The following is a 5783-nucleotide window of genomic DNA, read 5'->3' on the forward strand; positions in this document are numbered from 1 at the left end:
CCGCTCACGGGGGGTGTCTCGGTGGGTGTGGTTTGGTTCGGTTGTTAAATTCAAGGTTGGAGCTTCTTACCTACAGGATGATTTACAGGTCAGTATCGAACCAGGCCAACTGATTACTGTCACCTGGAGGCAGCCCATCCATAAGGTCCTGGGCATGGCCAAGATCTGGCAGACCATCAACTGGGTAGTCAGCACCAGGGTGGTGGCCACCCATTTCATGTTCCATCATAGGGTCCATACCCAAGGCATCCTGACCGTAGCCGCCCGAGTGGAAAGAACGGTAGCTAGGATCTACGGAAGTTAAAGGTGGCAGAGGGAAAAAAAGCATAATGTTAACAGATGTTAGATGCCTCGGAAGCTGCAAGTATCAGTGTGTGAGAAGATCTTTGTAGCCATCTAATTTATTTGTTTCTCTAGTGCAGCCAAGTTCAAAACAATCTGCGGCCTGCCCTTAGTGGCTGTTCCTTGTTAGGCACAGCCTTCCAGGGGGATTCTGCAGGCAAAGCACACTGCAGTCAGAGGCACGAGCAGATTCCAGCCAAGCCATTAGTCTGCACAACCAACACTACTACAATTCAACGATCCTGCAGCAAAACCAGGCTCCAAGACCGTAGACTTGCTTCTGAAAGACTAGTCAAAAATAGCTTGGAATCCTTTAGGGACAGGCTTGCGTTTGAGTCTACAGACACTTCCAGGCTAACACGTTCAACAGCAGCTTTTGGGTTTTAAAGAAAAACTGCACTATTGGAATCGTCAAGTCTGTTTGTAAAGAATGTGGAAGATTTTGGGAAACAGCTCAGTGGGAGCTTCTCCCACCAGACCGAGCCAAGAGGCGCCAGTTTGGCATGTTGGGTGCTGCAGACCCAGGTTATTTAAGAGGCAGTTCCCAGCTGCCTGCCAGCTTGCAGCACCTCCTGAAGAGCCACTCGCTCTTTGCTCATTTGCAGTTCTCCTTTAAAAGCTACGACTTGACTTCATCCAACTTGAGCCTGGGGAAGGGGCAGGGCAGAGACCTACCGTCGGGGCGGTATCCGAGAGGCTCTCCCTGGGCACCGATATCCAGGCCGAGATCCGCTGTCTGGACGTGCACAGAAAGGGACAGAACAGTTCCATGTCAGGCCTCTGGGCCACCACCAGTAATCCCGAGTTCAGAACCCCTGGGAGCTTGCCCCAGACCCCTTTTTGGCAGCTCATACGCTGCGACGCGGGACTCGTGTGAACAGAAAACGTGTCTGCAGCCAGATTCGGGCACAGAGCAGGGGCAGAAGGATGGGCAGGCCAGGAACACTCCTCCTCTGGGTCACCTGCCCAGCTCCTGCCCGTTCAGAGGTTCCCTAGAACTTCCAGGAGTTCTGAAGGGACCTCTCCCAGCGTCTCCAACCTCAGGAGGAAGTGCCAGTCTGGGGGCAACTCCATCACTCCAGTCACAAAGACATGTCACATTTTAGCACTTTTTTGTTCTTTTAACCTTACTGTGGTAGACAGAGATTTTAGAGAAGCAGAAAAGCACTGGAATAGTACAAATCAATGGCTATTGTTCGTTCTGTAGTAATGACACACAAAGCAAGACAATTAAGGCTCCAGAACCTTAAGAACCTGGGGGAAGCAGCAGCTCTAAGCTTCTCCACTGGACCTTTAGCACTTTTCTGTTCTTTTAACCTTACTGTGGTAGATAGATAGAGATTTTAGAGAAGCAGAAAAGCACTGGAATAGTACAAATCAATGGCTATTGTTCGTTCTGTAGTAATGACACACAAAGCAAGACAATTAAGGCTCCAGAACCTTAAGAACCTGGGGGAAGCAGCAGCTCTAAGCTTCTCCACTGGACCTGAACGCAGAGTAAAGGAGGCACAGCCGTGTGTACAGCTGGGCTTGTCTTGCCCCCAGCACCTAGGCCTTGCTGCTGGAAGGAGGGAGGACCTGCAAGCAAGGTCCCCTCAAGATGCTGTGAGCACAGGAGCTGGGACTCACCTCGTTCCACGCCATGGGCTCGGTCCGGAACAGCGAGCTCGTCAGTTCCACCGACAGCCGCTTCTTGTAGTCCTGGGGCTTGTCCTCAGACATCCTGAACAGCACGGCGGCCGCGTAGGTCGCTGCCAAGGAAGGGAGAGTTGAGCAGAGCTGGAACCCCCCCAGCAGCTCTCCCAGCCCCCGGGGGAACCCGCCCGCAGAGCTCACTCACCAACCCCCTCGTTCCGCGAGTGGAGCAGCTCCGTTAGAGGGGCGGTTGCACCTTCAGCTTCAATGGCTTCAGCCGCCTCCTTGTCTTGAGCCAGTTCACAAAGCACCCCTGCAGCTACTCTCTGGATGTTCTCAATGGGCGAGTACAACAACTGCAACCAAAGCACAGGGGTTCGTTCCTTCAGCCCCTCTGCTGCACAGCCCAGCTCGGCCGAGGGAGCCCAAGAGCTGCCCCACCACTCCTCCTGCTACCCAGGGGGGCCTGGGCCCGGGCTGGCCCCTACCTGCACGAAGAGTGGAATGGTGTTTAGGCCCCTGATGACGATTCGGTTGTGAACATCACGTGCGAGAATATGCAGGGCTCCAGTGCAGCCCTCCACAATCTCCTCCATGCGCACACCCTCCTGCGTGGGGAAAGAAAACGCGGCTTCTGAGCTTGAGCTACTGCAACTTGTCTCATGAAGTGACTGCCAAAAAGATCATCAGCCCGGCAACAAATCCACCAAACTTGTCCCCCAAGAGGGCTCATACCCACTCTCCACTGCTGCCCTTCAAACTTCACCCCTGCTGCCCTTCAAACTTCACCCCTGCCACCCTTCAAACTTCACCCCTGCCACCCTTCAAAACTTCCCCCCTGCCACCCTTCAAACTTCACCCCTGCCATGTACAGCATGCAGAATTAAACACTCAAGGGATTCTTAGTAAAATAAGAACCAAGGGTTTGGCATTCTTGTTTAAAAAAAAACACTTCATGTTTGCTTAAGCTTGAAAGAGACCTCTAAGATGATCAAGTGCAACCATCAAGCCCTGGCTCAAGGGATTCTTAGTAAAACAAGAACCAAGGCTTTGGCATTCTTGTTTAAAAAAAAAAACTTCAGGTCTGCTTAAGCTTGAAAGAGACCTCTACGATGATCAAGTGCAACCATCAAGCCCTGAATTAGAGCAAACGATAAGCCAGAAGCCACTCACCACGAACTGCTGCTGCGTGCCGCCCATGGAGGTGCGGCGCTGGGTGTCCTGGTGCGCCCTCACCAGCAGCTGCACCAGCCTGGGGATGGCCCCCTGCTCGCGCAGCGGGGCGTGGTTGGCAGGACACAGAGCCAGGTTGCGGATCAAGCCCACGGTGGCCTGCAGGTCAGGAAGGGGTGGGGAACAGTCAGGGACGCGCTGCCCGGCAGCAACAGCAGGGGAACACAGTGCTTTTCACTGAGTGACACTCAAACCCCGCCCGTTTCAGTGCTGAAAGCCATTTCTCATTCCTCACCTTGATGAGAGGCCAGTGGGAGGGCGGGTGCAGCAGCTTGACCACCACGGGCAGCCCGTAGTGGAGGCGTACGGCGTTCTGAGCCATCTCAGCCTCCTGGTGCCTGCTGGTGAGGTGGCGGAGCGCGCAGATGGCGGGTTCCGTGATGTCCTCCCTGTCCCCCGCGCGAAGGACGGTGCGCACGAGGGCCTCGATGCCGCCCACCTGGCACACCATCATCTTGTTCTTGTAATTGTTGCAGGTGAGGTTAGAGAGGATGCCAGCAGCACAAGTCACAACGTTAATATCGTCTGATCCTAAAAGCTGGACGAGAGTTCCTAGAAGGCCTTCCATGCCCTCCTGCAAAAACAGAGGGAAGAAAAAGTCAATCTCTTTCCTCTTCCATCACGTTAGCTTTTAACCCCGATCCTTCAGAACAGCCATTTACCTGCTTTGTTGCAGCATCTGACAGATTTCTCAGAGTCCAGAGACAGTTCTGGACAAGACGCTGGCTTGGATCTGTGAGGTGGAGTCCCAGAGCTTGCATCCCACCTAGAAGATGGTATAGATTGGATACCATGACTCAGATTTCACACCACATCATGACTCAGATGCTTATCTTGTGAACAGTCAGGTTGTTCATTTCCTTTAAGTCTAAATGCGTATCTCAGAAGCTTCTGTATCTTTCCTGACATTAGTATCATAATATGGCTAAGCCATAACCCTTCACCACACAGAAAAACACCCTGAGGTTCTCTTTTAAACAAATGTGTGCTCTAAGGGGACTGTTCTGACAAAAGTCAGCCACTAAGACACCCAGCTAACAACCAACTAACTTACTCAAACCACGCTGCCATTTCAGCTACCATGGGTTGAAGGTACTTACCAGCCTCAACAATAGCAGGTTTGTTGCTGGAGCAGACTGACAGCACCTTCAGCACCCTACTTGTGGTCCACAATAGTTTCTCATAGGTATAGGTCCTCATAATGTTTACTAGAGCCTGGGGTCCGCCACTTGCCAGAATAATCAGCTGGAAGACAGCAAAAATCACATTTATCTGTCCCCTCTGCGTGTCAGGAGTCCCTGCTGCTGGCTGGAGCCCGTGGTAGGTGACAGCTCTCTGACCACTGTGCACATCTGCTGCTGCTGTGCTCCAGAAGCTCTGCAGCCTGGCCCCGAGTGTGACGGCTCTGGGGGTACACTGGGGGTACCTGCTCGGGGAGCAGAGCACTCACCTTGCTCTCCTGATTGCCGTAGGCCAAGATCTGAAGGCAGTCCGTTGTGATGGCCAAGAATTTGACGTTTGTCTTGTTGAGCAAGGCAACCATCTTCTGCAGCCCGCCCGCTAGGCGGACAGCCATTTTGGCTCCTTCCTGATGCAACAGGAGATTGTGGAGAGTTGTAATGGCGTAGAACAGCACAGAGTCCACTGGAGACCTACAGCGGGAACAAAAAAACCTCATGAGTACCCTCACCTACCGGCGCCAACCGACCACCCCGGCGCTGTCGCGGCAGCCCACGTACCCAAGCATTTTGACCAAGGCCGGGATGCCTCCCGATTTGAAGATGGCCAGCAGGCCCTCGCGGTGGTGCGAGAGGTTGTGCAGCGTCCCCGCGGTACAACGGGCCGTCTCCACGTCGTTGGTGTTCTGCATGGTACGTACGATGGCAGACACCATCTGAGGAGACCTCATAATGGCGTGGCGAGACGCTTCCTTTTTGGATAACTGATGGACCATAACCGCCGCCTTGTTCACCACCACCTGCGGAAATATTTGGGGAAAGCTTTCAGTTTTAAGGTGGAAGAAGCCCCGTGAGCAAGCTGCACCCAGGCAGGGCACACACTGACCTGGTCCTCGTCGTTCAGCAGTTTGGTCAGCTCTGGGATCGCGCGGGTCGCGAGCTCAGCGTCGTCTTGGTAGTTGATCAAGTTGACCACGGCGTGTTTCAGCATCTGGGAGGGCTCTGCCAGGCGCTGCACGTTGGTGGGGTGGGCGGCATCGAACTGCGTGGAGGGGATCTGCATCCCCTCGTCCAGCGTCTCCGGGAACATGGCGGCGCGCACCCGCTGAGCCCGGGTCATGGCGTACTGGCCGTCGATGTCTGAAACACACACAGCCCTTGCCTCACACCAGGGATACAAAGCTCACTTTCTGCACTGGCAGCAATCCAGTGTTTAGGTTTCTGTGCCGTCACGCCGCACGTCTAAGCAGACCAGTGCAATAGAAAAGGCCTCACCAGCAACCTGCTCCTGGGTGAAGGACTGGGAGAACCCCTGCTCCCACTCGTACAGCACTTGCGTCGTGTCCACATCCTCCTCCTCGGGGTTCCCCTTGCCGCTCAGGGAGGGAGCGGTGG

General features: G+C 54.2%; 1 protein-coding gene across 1 annotated transcript in view; it reads right to left on the reverse strand.

Annotated features, from left to right (window-relative positions):
• Nucleotides 1-82: 82 nt before the first annotated feature.
• CTNNB1 (catenin (cadherin-associated protein), beta 1, 88kDa) overlaps nucleotides 83-5783 on the reverse strand; it is a 6353-nt gene continuing 652 nt past the window's right edge. The window contains exons 2-14 of the mRNA XM_008949889.1: nucleotides 5664-5783; nucleotides 5275-5528; nucleotides 4950-5188; nucleotides 4661-4862; nucleotides 4311-4455; nucleotides 3873-3976; nucleotides 3446-3784; nucleotides 3151-3309; nucleotides 2466-2585; nucleotides 2183-2333; nucleotides 1972-2093; nucleotides 1018-1078; nucleotides 83-291 (exon numbers count right to left, since the gene is read on the reverse strand). The exon at nucleotides 5664-5783 is cut by the window's right edge and continues 117 nt beyond it. Coding sequence (XP_008948137.1) covers nucleotides 83-291; nucleotides 1018-1078; nucleotides 1972-2093; nucleotides 2183-2333; nucleotides 2466-2585; nucleotides 3151-3309; nucleotides 3446-3784; nucleotides 3873-3976; nucleotides 4311-4455; nucleotides 4661-4862; nucleotides 4950-5188; nucleotides 5275-5528; nucleotides 5664-5783 — 2225 coding nt within the window. The remainder of the gene's footprint in view (nucleotides 292-1017; nucleotides 1079-1971; nucleotides 2094-2182; nucleotides 2334-2465; nucleotides 2586-3150; nucleotides 3310-3445; nucleotides 3785-3872; nucleotides 3977-4310; nucleotides 4456-4660; nucleotides 4863-4949; nucleotides 5189-5274; nucleotides 5529-5663) is intronic.

Source organism: Merops nubicus, unplaced genomic scaffold, assembly GCF_000691845.1.
Source record: "Merops nubicus isolate BGI_N331 unplaced genomic scaffold, ASM69184v1 scaffold12151, whole genome shotgun sequence".
Taxonomy (NCBI): domain Eukaryota; kingdom Metazoa; phylum Chordata; class Aves; order Coraciiformes; family Meropidae; genus Merops; species Merops nubicus.